General features: G+C 36.9%; 1 protein-coding gene across 1 annotated transcript; it reads left to right on the top strand.

Moving 5' to 3' along the window:
* The first annotated feature begins 5,080 nt into the window (after positions 1-5,080).
* On the top strand, positions 5,081-6,244 carry LOC139728131 (uncharacterized). Its single transcript, XM_071639091.1, has one exon. The coding sequence runs from the start codon at positions 5,106-5,108 to the stop codon at positions 6,240-6,242; it is 1,137 nt and encodes a 378-aa protein (XP_071495192.1). The 5' UTR covers positions 5,081-5,105; the 3' UTR covers positions 6,243-6,244.
* Positions 6,245-19,207: the final 12,963 nt, after the last annotated feature.

Raw genomic sequence — 19,207 nt, 5'->3', positions numbered from 1 at the left:
GACAACTTGTTGACCATGAATTTAATAAAGGGCGTGTAAAGTTCTGGTTGAGGTGAGGATTTAGCTTTTAACGTTTTTTGAGATATTCAGAAACCACTCTATCAGATGTCACAGAGTTATTCTAAGGGGTATCAAAAGTTTATTTGATGAAAATCGGGTTTGAAATGGCTGAGATATCCCAAAGCAATGTGAAACAAAGAGATCCTAATAAAAGACGTGGCCTGTCGCCTTATATTATTATCACTTTTTTGGATATCTCAGGCATTTGAAAACCAATTTTCATCAAATGAACCTTGAATCCTTCTTAGAATTACATGCTCTTTCATATTTCATAAGAGGTTTCTCATTATCTCACTTAGGAATGTTCAAAATATATGAATCCCCACCTCAACCAATACTGTACAATCCCTTTAAGGTCACATATCATCAATGGACATAGGATGCAAGGAAGCATAATTCTCTGTTTGAATGCAGATAAATAATCATAAGGGGCAGATTTAACAATGAGTGGAGTATTATTCCAAAGCTATAAAAGGACCAGAGTATAGATAGCAGTGTTTTGTGCAAAGGTGATACGTGTATATGACCTATATGCATGGAACAAGTTTTGCTATCAAGCGGAGTAAATGTGAGCACAAAAGTTTTATGATAAAGGGCAATCGGAGATTACATAATGCAGTCCTACATTCGAAACGTAAAAGATCCAAGATGAAGAAGTCATGTAAAGGTTATCAACTATTTTTTAAAAATTTACTATATGTATATATAGAAAAGATATTCATCAGAAGAGAAACCAAGGCTGAATGACAATCAACATACAACCCCAGAGTCATTATCGAACAATTCTAGATGAAAATGCACTCCATGTTAAAGTTTTGTATCAATTATAATAAAGTATAAATAAGATATTTAAATGAGATGAAAGACTTCAGTTTATGAATGTTACCAAAGTTTCTGGAGAATAACTGTGGTAATAAGTCTGTCTGTGTCTTCCAGGACAAATTCCTATCAATGACTATTCAAAGAAATTTGGTAGCATCTATCGTGGATAGTTCAATCCCATTAATATTTACAGGAGAAAGTCAATTACTTTACTGAAAGTAAAGAACTACACTTAAAAATATCAAGTGGCATTTTGTTAGCTTTACCCATTTCAGGACACTTCTCTGTTCAGAATACAAAGTACATAGAATATTCAGTAGTTATACAATATTACAGTTCAGGTGAAAATTGAATAAACTTGTGTCATCTGCAAAAGGGTGAATGAGAGTATAAGTTAATTGATTTTAGGAAGTCATAGAACAATAGATCAAGGAGTGACCCCTGCGATACACCACATACAAAAAACTTTATGTAAGATTTGTGGCCATTAACAACAACAAATTGTTTTCTTTTTTGCAAACAATTTTGAACCAATCTAATAATTTACGTCTTAGTCCATATACCAAGATATCATGATTAACGGTATGAAAGCTTTCGAAAAATCTTTAAAAAATACACTGTATGAGAAAATTCATCAATAGGTCTACACCGAGTAATTGTTGAGTTCATATAATTTGAAATGGCATGGATAGTTGTACATTTCATCGGAAAACCAAACTGAGGTTCATATACTAGTATATGATATTATTATTATTATTATTATTATTATTATTATTATTGTTATTATTATTATTATTATTATCATTATTATCATCATCATCATTATTATTATTATCATTATTGTTATTATCATCATTATTATTTTCATTACTATCGTATTTACAAAGTGATCAACATGCGAATAAACCCCATTTTCCAATCATTTGAGAATATAGAGAGGAGCGAGACTGGTCACCAATTTGATTTTTTTAGGGTGGTCCTTTCTTTAACATTGGTGTTGTAATTTCTATCATGTCAGGAATAATGCCAGAGCTAATTAAGTGACAGGCGAAATACCGTTGTGTGCACGAAATATCGCACGATTTCAGAAAGCTGGCGATTTAAAAGAAAATTGATAATTTCATCACTATCAAGAGCTTTTCTCATATGAATATAGGCCCTATAAAAGCGATCTCATTGATTATTTCAGTAATGGCAACTGGGGAGAAAAACAATGTGTTAGGGTTATGATAATATAAATGATAATAAAAAAAGTGTGTCTGTAGCGCGAATAAAATTGCATGATTAGGGGACAATTTCAAAAGAATCTTCACCCCCCCCCCCCCGTCTATATTTGAATAGTATTTTTCTTTTTACGCATACCATCATTAATAACTTGAAAACAGAATGGCATTTATAAAATTTCTATCATGTGAACTTAGTTGTTGTTGATTTTGCAATTTTGTTGTTTTGTATTTCACAGTTTTGTCGTGTTCCTGGAGACACACCAACCACATAACAGAAACACAGACACATCGACACTCGACATCCCCACACCTTTGAATGTTATCAAATTTTGATTCGTTCATTTTTATTATAGCAAAGTCCCGCAGAAGACTTTCAAGGTCCTATCTGTGAATTGTGAAGCCAGGTTCTTTTTTTAAAGGATGGTAGATATGGTTTTGGTTGAGTTGAGGTTTCCCACTTTTTTTTTGGGGGGGGGGTGAAATTAATGAGGAACCTCTTATGAGATGTGAAAGAGCATGCATTTCTATGAGGAATTAGAATTTTGTTTGATTACAATTGATTTTGAAATGGCTGAGATATCCAAAAACAATGAAGTCCTAATAAAAGCTGGGACCAACCTTTAAAGTTTAGGACCACTTTGTTTTACTTTGGTTTATATCTCAGCCATTGCAATACCATATAAAGCCGATTTTCATTCAATAAACTTTGAATTCCTCTTTTAGCATTCCATGCTATTTCATACTTCACAAGTGGTTTCTAATTACCTCGCAAGAAGTTAAAAGATGAAACCGCCATCTCAAACAAAACTACTATTTCCCTTTAAGTTATCATCCCTTTCAGCATACACAGACACACTAACACACACAAACATACACAATAGGAAAGAGAGAGTTCAAGTTCAAGTTGATTTATTTCATTTCCAACAAACAAATAATTAGGAATACAATTCGCGTATACAGATAATGTCACGAAATTGGTACAACAATGCGATGAACATAATAACATGTAATAGAGACCCAGGTAAATTATCAACAGAGATACAAATAAATGTTATATCATTATGGTAAAGGCAGAAACAAAATTGCTGGAAATGGAGGGGACTGCGAAAAAGCAGAGCTTGTAGTATGCAGTCCACTCATTAAAAAAAAAAAAAAATAATGAAAAAAATGAGGAAAAAAAACCCAACAACAAACAATTTGACTAAGAGATAAAAAAAAGGACAACAGTAAACACATACTAAGTACATGCAGGGATGTGGCTCCCACCTCCCTGGTACATGCACACACAAGGACGCACATGGACGCACATGGAGAGGGATGGATCCCTCCCCCTCTCTCTTTCTTACAGGACTGGTGACACGGCCACATGCCATCAACGGGCGGGGAAAGACAACGGGGATTCCCCTCGGAGAGAACATCGCATGCCGTCATCGTTCTTCGCTTGTACCCAGTGGTGCAGTACATCACATTTATACTGAGCTGAATACAGTACTAGTAAATGCCAGCGCGCAAGCAAGCTGTGCCTCGACGACGTGCAGGTGTAACTTGACTGCGCTTGAGGCGAGGGTGGTGTTATGTTGATCACAATACAAGTTGTATCACATGCGATCTATCTCGCCGTACAAATACAATTTGAGTGAAGTGTGAAATGATATCTGTTGCATAAGGACAGATGATATTTTGCTTCTTCCGGCCCGTCAACGTATCACTGAAGATAGCACAATGTGGATCGTGGACAAATGTTACCGGTACTACTGTACAAAAGACATACTTATTAATTTATAATTTACGTGTGCTTTACCATGAATTAAAGTCATAATCAAATTTATACATGGTTTACCTGGACGTGTTTACAGCGCTTCCAGACTGACTTCAAAAGAAGAAAAAGAAGAGGAAAAACACTTCGCGTCACCACAACGCTGTGTATAACCTTTAGTGAGTATATGAATGATTGGGATCCTTTCAGTTTAAAGTTTAAATTTACCATGATTTTACTTGTAACTGCAGGCAGTAATGTTTATTTCATTGCCTCAAGATTCTCATATCTCGATGGTAGTAGTACCGTAGTGCGTGCATTACAGGGATTACCAGTTTCTCATAGCATCTAGGGTAGGGCTACTGCGACCAGCCCCAACGCGTAGCATTAACTGTGTACAAGGAGCGCCCCAGGGTTAAGGGTAGGGCCTGTAGTCATGGTAAATAAAAGTGCCTAAATTTGTAACTACACGCAGCCGCTGTCGCGAATCGCGACATCACAGTGTCTGGTCAGGCTACTAAATTTGATAAATGTTGCATGCAAAACATTAACATCAAATTCATATGATGAAACATTATACATTGCTGTTGAGTGTTGTGGCATTATCGTGAAATAGTCCACCACTCCATTCAACGCCATTCATTTCGTCATAGCCGTTGACATGACTGCTTCAACCTTCATAGACTTTGCACATAGTGAAGATGCACACGCAGAACAAGAGGGGACCCATATCGTGATTTTGCCCAAAAAGTGAGTGACGGTCAAAGACAAAGGGACAGATGGCATTTTGTTTTGTTGTAAGTTTTTTGTTTTTGTTTTTATTTTTATTTTTTACATTACACTGTGTATGTTGTGGTTTAAGTATGTCCTCATAAGAGTTTATCACACTGAAAATTATATAAGGCCCTGTGCAGTGGACTCCCGTTATAACGAAGTCCTTGGGACCGGCAGTTTTGTTTCGTTATATCGAGATATTAGTATAACCGAACAAATAAACAATTCAATATTCTAAAAATTCCACAGAGTGGATAATATTGCAGCTTGAATTTTTACTTCGTTATAACCAGAATTTCGTTTTAACCATGTTCGTTATCATGGGAGTGCACTGCATTAGAAAAAACTGGGTGCATTAAATCCCTTTCTTTTATTGTTTTTTTTTTTGCTTTGTTTTGTTTTAAACAATCTCTGCATCTGTTCTATGTACAGGAGTGTCATCAAGGTGTGTGTGGAATGAAAAGAGAATGGCAGAGGGTGGCGAACCAAGGGAGTTTGAGGAAGTAGATTTCAGTGGAGATCCCGATGATGACTTAATGAGGCCTCTTTCCAGTAATGAGGAGTGGCCAATGAGCCCACAGACACCAAGAGGGTCAGTTGTATTCCCACCCTTTGGTCTCGCATCTGACCTGGAAGAGAGGGTGAGGACCCTTGAGGAGCATCTCTCCACATTGCTGGGAACAGTCGCCGGTGTCATCCAACAGACAGAGGATAACAAACAACAGCAGAATGATTTACGACTGAAGTTTGAGCAACTGAGGAAGGAGCCCATGGAAATGGCGGTGAAGTACACTCAGTTGATGGAAATGGTGAAGGAAGTTCAGATCAATCAAGAAAATGTGAAGGAGAAGGTTGAGCAACAGGTAGCGGAGATGGTTCAGCGCAGAGTGAATGAAGAGCTTGATAAGCGGATGGCCAAGTTGAGAGAAGAAATGAAGGAACTCATGGTGAGATATAATAGGAGGGATGCAAAGTCTGCATCCGAGAGTGAGGAGGAGGTAGAGGTGGTGATGAAAGAGAAGAAATCATCCTGTCCTCCTGGTGTCATTGATGAGAGAGTGAAGGAAATGGAGAGTGCTCTCAGGGTGGCTTGCCGCAAGCGGGAGGAGGTCAGGAAGAAATTTGAAGTGACAGTGGTGCGATTGAAACAGGTGGAAAATCAGAATGAAAGTCTCTTGGAGAGAGTCAAAGAGCTGGAGCAACGATGCCTTCAGCTGGAGGAAGAAAACAGGAGGCTTCGGACGAGGGAGATCGTACAGCAGACGCATTTCTCTCTCCAAGGCCCCAGTCTGGAGTGCTTCTCTTGCAAGCAAGAGTACACAACGGACAACAATCCACCAGAGAGCTGTATGTTCCACCCGCTTCCCCAAATGCCCTACGAGTCCTGGCGGTGTTACATCTCACAGGAGGAACTGCCGCCAAACTTCTTGCAGGGTGGGCGCCGCTACTTCTACTGGGCTTGTTGTAATGTCTTGGCCACAAGGAGGCCAGCTGGCTGTTGCCGGGGGCAACACCACCAGCAGTGGGAGATGGACATCGTTATGAGGCAAGTACTAACAGATGGAGATAGGGACGTCTTTAGTGAAACTCTCAGCATCATATGAGAAAGCACAGAGAAATAATATTCCCCATGTTTTGATTGGTGTTTGTCAACACACACAATGTTTCATTCCCATGCAATTTTTCATGTTGCTTTTCTTCAAATGTGGTTCTGTGACCTCTGCAAGTGCAGTGCCTTTTTAAAAAATCTTATTCTCAAGACATACCATTGCATGACATCATCATGCCATGAGGTCACTTTGTCAGACTAAATTTATGATTACAATCTGCTACCATGGCAACAAGAGGAGCTAGTAATGCTATTGTTCTTTAATAGAGTATCTCATTTTCGATTGCAGTTGAGCACTTCTATTGTGTGTCTCTGCTGGCCAATAGTTTAATGTTGAGGTGATTCCGAAATCATCTTGGTCAACAATTTCTGTGAAACTGTGGGGGGGGGGGGGGAAGAAATGGTAAACTTTTACAGTTTTGCATTCCAATATGTATTACCTTTTAAGGGATCTGTGCCGTTCATTTGAATTTATATATAAATTAATGACTTTACAATGTCTCTGCAACGGGTGGCTAAAGATATTTTTTATGGCATGAAATGTTTGTGAATTGGAGCCAACAGCCATTTATGAGAATCGCTACTGGCATTTAATCATATAATGCAGACAAGAACTTTTGCATACATTTTAATTTTGCTAATCTTGGCTCACGCGAAATTTTGAGAAATTAAACTGCATGTGAGCATTTCTGATTTTACAGTAGGTAAGCCTATATTGTTCCATACTGTATCATCTCATGAAATTGTTCTTAAATCTGCCTTCTAATCTGAGGTTACTATAGTTTGCTAGTACTTAAGCTTGTATTCATATTGGGCATTGATCTGATGTTCCTCAGTATGCACGAATATTCTTTTGCCTTACAGGATTTCATTGGTTAAAAGGTATTTTATTTGATGTTGCATTGGTTAAAATGCATTTTATTTGATGTCGCATTGGTTAAAATGTAACGTATCGTAATTCTTCCAAGCATGTAAACACGGTGAAAGGTATGCTGTATTGTGGAATGTCTTCTCTATTCGAATTCAGGAAGGCTGATTGATAATGTCAACCCTTCAAGAAGGAGAATAATGTATTTTTTACTCTGTGGAATTTATTTTTGTGTTCTTGAACTGTACAGTATCATGCATAGATAAATAATGCAAAATGCACAGTATTGTATATACACAGTTTATACCTCTATACAGATTAAAAAGCAAACAAACTGAACAAAAAAGAAAATGTCTGCAACAAGTTATGTATGGTATAATGCATAAAAGAGATCATTCTCTAATGAGCTATGTACTGGTACATGCCTCCTATTTGTTTGTACAATTTGATAGCTTGTACATGTAAGTATCTGTACTGTTTATTAGCATCAAAGTAAACGTTTCAAGCTGTGATATTTGTGTTTCATCTTGCTGAGATTATCAGAGGTTATTACTTTCACAGACTAGCGGCAGAAGAGTGGAAGGTTAGCATGTTACATTGTAACTACACTGTGTACACAATGCACACTGGCTGTACATATGACACTGTACATATGCACCACACTGTGTACAAACACACCACCGTGTACATTACACACAACACTGTGTATAAATACCACATTGTGTACATCATACTGTGTACATACACCCACTGTGTAGAATATAGGCCTACCAATAAGCAAATTTCTCCTCGCATATTCGCACTCGGAAAATTCCACAACCATGCCGCTGTAGATGTTGATGTAATAAAAAGATATATGGGGCAGATAGATCTGGTAGTCAGCTAACTATGACATATTATGATTGAATCATGACCTATTTTAAGTACTGATTCATGGATGCCAGGAGCTATAAAAGCCTTTGTGTCAGCAAACTGCCTTGTCAGAGGTTTGTTTATATGTTACACCATCAGTCCATGTTTTTTTCACAATTAGCCACAATGCAGCATAAATCAAGTTGGTTGACACTTAATGAAAGGTGGCAATCTTGACCATTGTCTTTCATTACATATTTCAGTACTTTTTTTTTAAAGTTTGTAGAAAGATACATACTGTAAAAGTGGATATTTTTTGCGTGACTAATTTTTCGTGCTTGGCCAGGTAAGAAGTGTTTCGCTTGTTTTTAATTCCACGGAATCAAGACATCACACATGAACTTATGGCAAGCAAAAACATTCATGTGCGTTTATTTCCATGCTAGTTTCTGGTTACGCGAAATGCACGAAAATTTCAACACCGCGAAAATTTCCGCTCTTACAGTAGTTTTTGTCCAAGACCAATGTGCAGGTCAAATTTAAGATTTTACCAACTGGACCATGGTTGGTACTAATACAAATCTATCATGAAATCATAATCTTGTATGGAAAAGTTTGAGACAGACTGAGTTGCAAAGTTTACAGGTGACTCCCTAAAAACTGAAATATGTCTTCATGAGAAGAGAATATGAGAGCCTCCCTGATTTGGGATTATAATATTCTAACTGAGATGTATGTAACATTCACTTTAAATACAGTATCTTCCTGTTTGCTCTTTGGAATATACCAGTATAGAATTTTGATGAGTGAATGTTGGCAGTTCTAGTTTGAGAGAAAAGTGCTACATGAACTTTCTAAAAATTTGAATATCGTCTTCCTGAGGCATAAGTGAGCAACATATACAAGGTTTAAAGGGATGGTACAGTATTGGTGGAGTTGAGAATTGGGCTTTTAACTTTTTGCGAGATGCCAATAAACCACTTATGAAATAGTACAGAGCATACCATTTTAAGAGGAATTCAAAGTTTATTTGATGAAAATCGGGTTTGGAATGACTGAATCATCCAAAAACAAAGTCAAACAAAGCGATCGTAATAAAGTGTGGGTCCCACACTTATTAGAATCGCTCTGTTTTGGATATCTCAGCCATTTCAAAAACAATTTTCATCAAGTAAACGTTGAGTTCCTCATGGAATTACATGCTCTTTCATATTTCATAAAGGGTTTCTCATTATCTCACCAAAAAATGTTACAAACCTGAAATTAGGTCTCAACCAAAACTATACGATCCCTTTCAAAGGGATACAGTCCGTCTAAAGCAACCCGAGTAAAACAATGCTTAGCTAGGGTTTTCGACACCGTTTTGTCTCACCAGCCAAGCTTCTTATCTACACAGTTAATCCCTTGTACAAACATTGACCTATAACAGAAGAAAGTACTCCTTTGAATCCATACACGAGTGGCAAAATTGATCTAATTGGCAAAGGGTCTGGAATTCAGACTACCCTTATCTAGAAAACGGTGTCGAAATAATCCCCAGACCCGAGTTAGGAGAGATTTTAGACGTGCAACTCCTCCTCCAACTCGGGTTTGAGGATTATTTCAGCACCAGTTTGTAGATGTGTAGTCTACATCAAAGGCACTTATACATTTGCGGCAGTGGAAATGCATTGTTGATGACCAAATTACTTCTTGTTGCATGATTGTGATGTGGGCATCGTAATTTTGTGTTAATTTTCTACCAAACACAAGCTGCACAATTTTTTTTTATTACGTATTAAAGAAAGTGCAATCTTTATTTGTGCAGGAATTTTTTTTTTCTCTGCAAGAGTTCTTTACCACTCTAGTCTAGGGATTGATTCAACACTGTTTTAGGGGATTGCAAGGTCTAAAACCTGAATTGTATGAAGAAATCATATTCTGAGAGGTGGGGAAGTCCCTTCCAACCTCCCCGGCATGTAGAAATGGCAGAGAGAATACTCATGACAACATAGCAACAGCAATGTGCGGCAAAGCACTCTGATGTGTGCGTGCACCCATGCATGCAGTCATTTTACACTTGCCAGACTGAGATAAAAACAAAGGAGGGGGGGGGGGGTCTCTGTCATGAGAGAGCTAACCGTTGGTAATGCTGGGTATGGCAGTTAAATCCTAATAGGATTAGGATAGCAGCTTCTCTTGTGTAAACATTCAAAACGGTGAGTTCAATTTAGACGAGGTGTTCTCGTCATAATCACTGTAAGATGTGAATGACTGGCAATTCTGATATTTGGTGACACAAACATTTGCTCCGGGGACAACTGTCGCAGTCTTATTTTCTCCAAGGTCTTAGGGTTAGGGTTATGATAGGGTTTTAGAATTTATAAGTTGATGTGAGGATTAGGATTAGGCTTAGGGTAATGTTTGTGGGTAATATTTATGTTTGGCTGAGCTTGCAGGTATTTCATGAGGGCAATAGTAGCAGGAGCTAATGTCATGGAACCTAATACAGATGTACTACCTTCTGAGAAAAAAAAAAAGAATTTGACAAGTGTACAGTATATGCTTGCTAAATAATGTTATGTGTACTGTTTATTATGAATTTACTGCCATATCAATGTTTTATATTGTATTCTGAATTGCTTTACAAAAGATTGTGTATAGATATCTTTTAATGCATACTACATTTGTAAAAATCTGAAATACGCTTTGTGATTATAATTCTGTTCTTGTATTACTGTTGTGTTTACATGGGTGAAAATGGCGTGAGGGTTGAAATACATGGGTAACTTGTGAATAGATCATAAAGGGTTTTGTGGCTGTACTAATCACAGATTTCAGGTTTGGAGTTGATGTCATGATTAATATAAATGCAATTATTGTATATGCAAGATACAGTGTATATTCAGCTCAATAGTTTACGAGGTTTGCACAGGTCTTTCTGTTAGTATCTCAGTACTTCAGCTACACTGTAGCTTGTCACAGTTTATATCATGGAATATTGATATACTCTACATTTATCATATTGCAGTGAATAGATATAAAGTAGCAAAGATTTTTTGATATAATTTATATTATTGTGATACTCATTTTTATACACCATCTGCTATAATATGGTCTTTCTTTATTTGTATAATAGACAAATATAAAATTCATTGTTTTTAAATGATTGATTCAATCTGCCAACACCTTTGAAAACCTAATTGTTTGCAATGTCAATGCAGTTTTGAGCCGGATATCCATGGTAGAAGTGTGCAGGAAGTATAGGAAGCACAGGAAACTTGCCATAAAAATGAATAAAAACAACATGCAGTAAACTGCTAACCTCAGCAAAACAATGCCAGTCATTATTGCAGAGATTAGTTTCACCACCTGCATGTTAGGAACATGAGATGATTTAGATACTAGCTTGATAAGATGGAAACAACTTTGTGTAGTTGGCACTTTTGTCTAGAAATGTCTAACAATGTTCTCTCAAGCTGTTCAATGATCTGGTTTGGCCCACTGTAGGAGTGAAGGCAGGAATTAGGGATCAAGCATTTGGTGTTGTTATCAGAGATACGATAGTTCTTGATGTAGTAGACATAAAATAAAGCCTAAAGCCTAGTCTTCATGTAGCTATTGTTTGTACTTACAAGGAATGACATTCCAATTAGTATTCAAAGAGGTACTTTAAATCTTTGCTCTATGCCACTTATTGTGACTTTGACTATGAAATCAAATAACTTATTATTGCCATTCTATACTGCCACGTGCCCTGTGAAGTCAGAGGTGTTTTTTTTTTTTGTCAAGTTCAGAGCTTCCTTTTTCTGCCTCTTCACCAAAGATATTAAAGGAACATGCACACTTTTTGTTCTTTATCTTGCAATTGCCATTTGGTCGTGAATTAGTGTGATAGCAGGATGTAAATTTAGTTACTGAAATATTGAAAGGAGAGGTTGTTCATTTGTGACAATTCCTATCTGGATTGTCCACCTCAGTTGAAATGGCCATTACTCCATTCTTACTTTTCTCATACTATTTATTCATATTTCAATAAGCTAGGTGAAATCTTGAATTTTCTCGCACCATTAGCATTTTGCAGAGTTGGTAGTGCACAGCTCTTCATTTATAAGCATGATGCCATAAAGATAAAGTACTCGACTGTATTGTAATATCCAAAATATCTTTGACTGCCAGTTCAGCATACACTGTATGAACCATGTAAACTGCCCTCCATTTTATTGTTCTGTTACCTGGATGAATCTATTGTTTTTGTTGTTGTTTTAAAGTTTTTTGTTGTTGTTTGTTGTTTTTTCTTGTTATTGCTTTTTTTAGAGGATGGAAAAATTAAGGAGTAGCAGCAATAAGTACGTGTATGAAATATAAGAGAGCTTGTTACTGTGAGAAAGTAACTGTTTGGAAAGTCAAGAACAGATAATTATTCTTATCACAATTTTTCCTCCTTTATTGGCTGTAGCTATATCAGCAACAACAAAACTTTGTGTCATTTCCATATTAACACTGTAATCACATATTCCATTAAGGAATGATATGTGAAAAGTGATTCCATTGAAAAACAGTAAGAAGATAAGTACAAATGCTTGCAATGCACTTTGCCCACACTGAATATTATCATGTATTTTTTCAATGCCGCTGCCACGAGGTGGTGGTTGCCGGAGGCATTATGTTTTGTTTGTTTGTTTGTTTGTTGTTGTTTTTTGCTGCATTTCAGTCAAAGTAACATTCAGTATTACTTTACCCTTCCAGAAGAAAACAAAAACAAAAACATACCATTTTCTAAAGTTTTACTAATAAAATTCCTTTGTGTGTAGTGGTGCAAGTGTTTTGTTTTTGTTGTGCATCATATATTTCTTAAAACTGGAATTTCTGCAGACAAAAAGTTTAGGAATTTGTAAATGTGCGATTAGAAGAAGAAATATTGCACATCATAGAATACATATAGTATAAATAGTGTGCAAAAATTATAACTAATCTGTTTGTGACACTGGTCAAGTCAGAAAGATATGATTGATTCTTAGTGTATGCAACTACTGAAGAAGCATAGTCTGAATAGCTACATTGTACAAGAGCCCACCCTAGGCAATGAGAACAAAGTACCTAGCCTAGGAGACACTTGTATCTGCAGCTGGCAAGGGACTTGAACCAGGGGCCTTATAATTTATGAACATATGTTTTTAAGCTCCATTTTCAGTTCGCATTCTGACAAATGTATGTGGTGGATTTTATCCATTCATTCACAACTTGTCAAGTACCGGTACAGGTTATTTGTTAAATTGATTTCTATTGCTAGGAATCAACGCTGCGTGGATTCCTGACAAGTGTAATAAGCCTTGAATATTATATACAATATGTATATATTTCAATAAAGAAATCTGTAATTTTACATGATATAATGTCTTGTTCCTGGCTGTTTTTGCATGAAATATATAGGCTGATATGCAGAGTGGTTGTGTCTGATGTTTGTATTGACTGCAATACAGTGAGACAGAGAGGACAGAGAGAGAGAGACACACACACACACACACACACACACACACACAGAGGGAGAACCAAATGGATCATTTTGCAACATTATTTGGATGGATTTTTGTAGCATCTGTGTACCATTGGATGGAGATTTGTTTTGTGGGAGACTTGATTTGTTTTGGGAGAAGTGATGCACTCCTGATGATGCTGAGAAGATGTGTTACCATGACGATGACAAATATGATGACTGTATACTGATAGTGATGGAAAGTAAGGATAATGCAGTGGCGGATCCAGGAGGGGTGCACCGGGCATGTGCCCCCACTTTATTTTTAGTTAAAACAAAAGAAATAAAAAGAAATAATGGAGGGGCGATGTGTGCATCCCCTTCAATTTTGTAAAGGCACCCCCTCTTTATGGAATTCCTGGATCTGTCCCTGTAATGAGTGTGACATGACTGAACATGTATTGTGATGAAGATGATGCTAACGAGCTGGTGTTTTCAGATGAGGTATCCATGTCATTAACAATACTACCTCAGCAGTCATTTCATCCCCAACTTTTGTGGTAGTGGTGATATCAGTGCTTGAAGTCATCAAGATTTAACTCGTAACCATGACAACAAAGGCAACCATGATAAACAAAGACAGCCATGACTGTTAATGAGATACTCATCTAGACTGCTATGATCCTGTTACTGCATGTGCTTGACAATTCTGTACACCATACATCTGTGTGTGTGTGTGTGTGTGTGATGACTATATCCAGATTTGAAAAAAAAAACAAAAACAAAATGGCCTATTCTGAGTCTTCAAGCTAGATGAATCTTGAGAACATGTACTTTCAAGATGTGAAAACAATGTGATAAGATAAACTCATGGAAATTCAGTACACAATAGCATGCAGATTCAAACTATATCATGCACTAATAATACCTAGAATATGACCAGGGTGAAATTACAAAGTACATGTATGCTGCAAACTCAAACACAAGGCGTAGATGCAATTGATTGGTTTAGTATGTTGGTATGACTTGTGATTGAACTATCACATGATTTACCAATTCTCCTGTTCTATTTATAGTGATTGCGGAAGCTCCTTTGCCCTTAATTCATAAATTTCATTTACTGTCGGTATATACTCTTTGGGGGGTGGCAGCATTTGGTGATAACGTAACCACTCTGTCGCAACATTTTGTTCCACGATGTTGAATGTTATTTCTTGATAGTGCTGGCTTTTCATTCATTTTATGTGGGTGGGGGGCATGATCAATTCATTCACTGGGGATAAAAAATGTACAGATGATGAGACCAACCTACTTCCTCCTTTGGTGAATTGTCAAAGGGACGTGAGGCATGAACCACTGAATGACGAGAAGGTAAGGGTAGACTGAAAGCTGAATGTTGAATGGAAGTGGTATTCAAGTCTCCATTTATTGGCCTTTTGTCCTCACGATGACGGTGGTGATCAAAATTATGTCATTGTGTAGCATTGATGCCACTCTGGCTCTAAGCCAATAACAGCGTCACTGGAACAATCTCAAAAACATTTCTGTTTGGTTTTTGTTTGGGTTTTTTTAGGGGGAGGGGGGACCTTGTCACTTTTCAAGTTCAGATCCACTTTGATTCACTGTTTTTATGACAATTAGATTACTTTAGGAAAGAAGAATTACACCGAAACATCTTTGTTAAGACTGGAAAAGAATCTCCTTTTGGAAGTGCACTTATATGAGTTAAGATGACCAATGAACATTACAACAAAAGTAGCCCTGTAAAGTCCACTCACTTTGCTCAAAACCTATTTGGGTCGGGAACTTTTGATAGAGAACTCAGTAGTGTGATGCTATAACATTGTACTATAACTGTCTATGTATTTGAAAGAGTGCAAAAGATCTGGCAACCAATAGGGGAATTTCATGATGTATTCTAAAATGTGGACTTTTCTTTCAGGTAATGTCCATTCATGTTGGTTCTGTTATGTAATGACTCAAGTCTGAACCAAGTCGCATCATTAGTTGTAGTTAAGTAGGTCAAGATCAGACTAGCTCTCTTTTAAAGGGATCATATAGTTTCTGTTTAGACCTACTTTCACGTTTCTAACATTTTTTTTTTCTTTTGGTGAGATAACGAGAAACCTCTTCTGAAATAGGAAAGAAAATGTAATTCCAAGAGGAATTTACTGTTCATTTTGTGAAGATAAAAATAGAGCAATCCTGATAAATGGTGGGACCCATCTTTTATCACGGTCGCATTGTTTTTCTTTGTTTTTTGATGTCTCAGCCATTCCAAAACCGATTTTCATCAAATAAACTCTGAATTCCTCTTAGAACAGTATGCTCTGTCCTATTTCATAAGTGGCTTCTTGGTATCTCGCAAAAAGTTAAAAGCCCAATCCTCTTCGCCACCATTACTATACCATCCCTTTAAGTCAAGGAAAGTACATGTACTCTGTTCTCAATTCGTGTCGAACAGTGAATTCATTACGAACTTCCCCACTGCTGCAATGTTGGTGCCTGATTGAAACATGTACAAGTGCACACACACACACACACACATGCATTAACACACAAAATGTACACAGGCATTCACACACAAACAGACAAACATAACAGTAAAGTACGATCACATCACACAAAGTCACAGTCTCATGAAGCAGAAGAGTACAACAGTGGCCAAACAACAGACTGCTGCAAAGCTTGTGAAACTCTTGAATTGAAAATTACGTTGCCTTGCAGGGCTCCACACTAACTTTTTCATTTGTTGGCCCGATGGGGCCACCAAAATCATCAATTTCAAATTTTTGGTGGCCCGAGAGAAAAATTTGGTGGCCCCCAAAAAACAATAAAGACATTAAAATTCCTGCTTTTTTTGATGAGTCAAATATTTAAGTTTTATCATAGTAAGAATTGGAAGTTGGACATATCTACTCATAAATAAACCTCAACAAACTCGCAACACTCACTCTAAGGCACTCATTCAGTCCTTTTCATCCATCCTTTAAACAAATTTAACTGCTGAATGGTAAGACCAAGTATGAATATTCATTGACAGGCACATGGGTTGCAACATCTTAACTGACACTTTTCAAAAAATTTTGGTGGCCCGAGGCGGGCCACCAAATTTGCCCTTTTTTGAAATTTGGTGGCCCGACTTTCATTTTTGGTGGCCCCGGGTCACCGGGGCACCGTTAGTGTCGAGCCCTGCCTTGAAACAATAATTGAATTATATGACAGATGCTGAGATATACACACTATATTATCAAATGAGAAAACTTTTAAGCCAGAGACAGAATTACACCAATTACTTATGTATTATCATACTTATATCGCATTTGTTTCAGACTCATTATAACTTAGAGAAACTGCAGCATAAATGAATACAATACATATTAATACGAATATTGGGGAGATAATACAGCAGCTAGTTGAACATAGGGCACCACGGACACAACGACTTAACAGAATCTGCAAAACAAGAATGCAAGTTCATTACACATAAAAATCTTTATTAGCGGACATCATAGAAACACTCTTAAATATCCATAAACATTCCACTTTGACATGGAACATAATACATTGTAATCACGTTTGGCTGATAAATATATATATATTCTTTGTGTCAAAATGCATACAAAGCATGCGTTTCGGCACGACTTGATCAATGCATTTTCCACCTCACTCGTTGCACAAGCTTGTGAAAAAAGTGAATGTTTTCATGCCTTGATAATATCTAGCATAAGTATGCATCATAAGATTTCATTTGGCAACTTTTCTAGCATAGATATATATATTTGACATGAGAGTGTACAGTAACATGTTTAATTCAGTGGTGTGCAATGTCAACAAAGTGATATCGACAATAAAGGCAATCGATACACCCTGGCCAATGAGTTTTGGTTACCATTCTGACATATTTTAAACATTAGGACATTACAGAACCTTTACCTTTTAAAATATGACTAGGAGAAATGAAGCTGAAGTACCTACATCATTGCAAAACCATGTTGTTAATTTTGTTAGAACCATGCTCACAATTTTGTGTAATAATGCTTACACTACATCAACACCACTTGCATTTGCAGAGTATTTCTGAGGAATATAAATGATTAGAATGAAACAAGATAAATGCATACTACGCCTCTCAGAAGGCAAACATTTTGACATGGAGCTGTGAGACCTTTCATGCTGTATTCTTCTGTGACAATGAAAGCCTACACAAAAGGAAAAAACATTTATGTTTTCATTAGATGGAAACACTGTTGGTCACACAGACAGTCAATACTCATATCTTTATACCATCTTATCACTTCCTTTTACCATCTGTATAATATACTGGTAGCTGTTTGGTGATGGAGACTCAACTAAACACTGAAAGATGACAGAATACATATGTGACCTAATAGTAATAATACAGCATATTCTCATAATCATTTCTGCCTCACATTAGTGATATTTTTGTAAAGACAGAATTACTAAAGACTATGTCCATCTCCCTTTTTCATAATATTCTCAGTCTAGAAATTTTCATGGAGGAATAAAATGAGGAAATAGCTATGACACTCAAAATACCATGTCCACTGGTATGTCCCCCTGCTGTTAGCTTCAAAAGTCTCAAGGGACAAAATGCAATGTGAAAATCACATTCCAACTATTTGTTCCATTCATCTAGTCATTTCACACAATAGGCCGGCCTGCTACTGTGCGGTGTCTATTGGCAATCACTAATGATCTGTCTACAGAGACAAGGAAGAAAAGCTTCATTCTTGACCTATACTCTGACCTTTGACCTCTGACCCTCAAAGCTCACTGGTTGCAGGGCTTAACATACAGGGATCTTGCACATGTATTCTCTCTGAAAGAATAAAGTCTTTCTTTAACCGTTTTGAATGCAACTGCTGCATAGGATATGAGAACAGTAGGTAGACTCCACTCCCCATGCACACATATGTATGTAAATAGGATCAGTTGTTTACCTCAAGATTTGAACCAGTGACTTTCCACATCCAGCAAAGACATTCCCCGGTTAATGCTCACTCATCACAAATCAACACAGCTGAGCAGTATCATACTGTGCTGTTCAATTTCCTTGATGAGAATAGAGAATTACTTTTTTCACATCGAGATATGAATTTCCTAACCTCCAGATAATGTCAATACACACCAGCCACCAGTACAACAATGCAACTTACTACTTGGCCACCATGATAAAGTCAGCGTTTTGTCTCATTAATTGGCCACATGCTCCTTTGATAATACACTCAACCTCGGACAATGCAAACAGGTGTTGGTTAGAAACCAACACCTGTAGACATTCCACACACACATTTTTCAATGTGCCACAAAGTTGTACGTCAGAGAATTTCAAGGCATGTTGCATATATCAATTCAAACTTCAACATCCAAATACATTATAATTGCTAACCTTTTCACTGTACACACAGAATACCCCATAACTTGGTACATAGGCCCTACTCCATTGCACTGTAGAATCATAACCTATTGAATAGAGATATCAAATAAATGAAAGTAAAATTTTAATCAAAATTGTTACAATATATGACTTTCCCAATCCCCTACACATCAATTTATTGATTTCATAGACAAATCAAAATAATTCCAATATGAATCAACATTCAATATAAGCCTGATATATGTTCATGTCATCTAATCACATAAGTACACGTTTCAATATGACAAACATGTCTTAAGCACATGTCTTTTCGAGAGCATGACACAGTTCATTCAATATACTTGCAAGCTCAGTGCCATATAACTATATGTTCACTTTATTGAT

This window comes from Diadema antillarum, unplaced genomic scaffold (assembly GCF_040938485.1).
Source record: "Diadema antillarum isolate AM-2024a unplaced genomic scaffold, OU_Dant_1.0 seq00000166_RagTag, whole genome shotgun sequence".
Taxonomy (NCBI): domain Eukaryota; kingdom Metazoa; phylum Echinodermata; class Echinoidea; order Diadematoida; family Diadematidae; genus Diadema; species Diadema antillarum.
This window is presented reverse-complemented; position numbering and strand designations above follow the sequence as displayed.

Bases quoted from the DNA above. Each gene is read 5' to 3' on its own strand.
- LOC139728131 (XM_071639091.1), top strand. From the start codon at position 5,106: ATGGCAGAGGGTGGCGAACCAAGGGAGTTTGAGGAAGTAGATTTCAGT.